Raw genomic sequence first — 1,571 nt, forward strand, 5'->3', positions numbered from 1 at the left:
TGGGATCCATAAATTTTCAATTATACATTATATTATTTTTATTAAAATTTACTAAAAATATAATTATTTATTTAAAAGCCCGTTTGGTACGGATTAAAATATAATTTTAATCTAATCATATATTTTGAGCACGTCGAAGTATGTTACGTGCTTGTTTGAACTTTTATTTAGTGTTAACTTGGCATGGTTTACTAAAAAATTTATTTTAACTCAAGCCTATGACTTAAAAAAAAAAAAAATTATTTTTATTTGCTTAATGTTGAATATTTTTCATTAATACCTGATTAGGTCTGAGGAAAACGATGTTGCCCAAAACGATGACGTTTCCAGATTCATCCAAGGACTTGGAAAATTCAAGCCCCAGTTCTTTATTCCCACACACGTCATCGCATATCCGTATAAGCTCGCCGTACGCAATTGTACTCGCCGGAATATTTCTCAACCTTTCCTTAACCTTTTCCAACTGGACAAATCTTAACACCCTCTTCACGTCTTTCACACTTACACCAAACTTGTCCTCCTCCTCCACCGGCTGAAGCGGTGGGCTCAGCCCGTCAAGGTGGAGGCGGTTATCGCCGGCTATGTTCAGTGATTTCAGCTTCTCTCGGAGCTTGTCGCCGACCGGGAGGGTCAGGAAGGAGGGGAGATTGGAGGGGAAGGAGTTGTTGTTGATGAATCTACGCTGGAGGAAGCGGCGGAAGAAACCGGTGGCAACAGAGTCTGGGGATTGGGATTGGGCTTTGGCAGCATTTGGTGGTTTGGGCGAGTGATTGAGAATAGTGAGTGATGGAGAAGAAGATTCTCTGTTGGTGGCGTTGAAGAGGCGCTTTGCAAATGTTCTACGAAGCGCCATTGATAAAGGTTAGAGAGAGTGTGTGTGTCTCAGATACTTGAATGGTGGTGCAGAGGAGAGACTTTATATAGGTGATTCCTCGGTTGGAGGAGGAGAGAGGTGAGAGAATCTTCTCCCTGTTTGGGAAGGAGAATCTCATTCATATATTTAATTCAAGGCCCTTTTTGGCTCTTGAAAAAAAATGGAAAAAATTGTTCTCATTTCCTAATTTACGGATAAAAAAATTGGGTCGAACAAGCCGATACATGACTATAGAAGTATGCTATGTACAAGACGCAAGTTGATATAAGGGAATAGTTCGATTCCTTTATGTAAACTATCAAGTGATCGAGAAGTATGAAAGCGTGCTATATATAATATCCAAGTTGATATGAGAGAGATCGACTCGTGTATGCAACTATGAAATGTGAAGAAGTGAGTGATGCATGTTGTCCAACTACTTGTATTAGCAAATTATATATTAAGCCTCTATTTGAACCCTATCTTTCAAGAATGTGTTTTTTTCAAACTCATTTTCAACCACACATTCTTTTATAAAATAATTATATACATATTTCAAAAACTTTTCCTTATTTTTTAACCATACATTATGCAAAAAACTACGATTCCATAATTCATTTTATCCCAAAAATGAGAATCAAACATGGGCTAAGTGATTTATTAAAAAATTTCAATTGGTTATTTTTTGAAAAATATTGATGTCGCTTATGAAATCTTC

At 37.0% G+C, this 1,571-nt stretch overlaps 1 protein-coding gene across 1 annotated transcript; it reads right to left on the reverse strand.

The window, feature by feature from the left end:
* Nucleotides 1-232: 232 nt before the first annotated feature.
* LOC111379215 (calcium uniporter protein 2, mitochondrial-like) lies at nucleotides 233-1,160 on the reverse strand. The gene has a single exon (XM_023002561.1). The coding sequence runs from the start codon at nucleotides 851-853 to the stop codon at nucleotides 254-256; it is 600 nt and encodes a 199-aa protein (XP_022858329.1). The 5' UTR covers nucleotides 854-1,160; the 3' UTR covers nucleotides 233-253.
* Nucleotides 1,161-1,571: the final 411 nt, after the last annotated feature.

This window comes from Olea europaea, unplaced genomic scaffold (assembly GCF_002742605.1).
Source record: "Olea europaea var. sylvestris unplaced genomic scaffold, O_europaea_v1 scaffold19505, whole genome shotgun sequence".
NCBI classification, from domain to species: domain Eukaryota; kingdom Viridiplantae; phylum Streptophyta; class Magnoliopsida; order Lamiales; family Oleaceae; genus Olea; species Olea europaea.

What these genes read in the sequence shown, in the direction of transcription:
- LOC111379215 (XM_023002561.1), bottom strand. Translation starts at nt 853, where the DNA reads ATGGCGCTTCGTAGAACATTTGCAAAGCGCCTCTTCAACGCCACCAAC.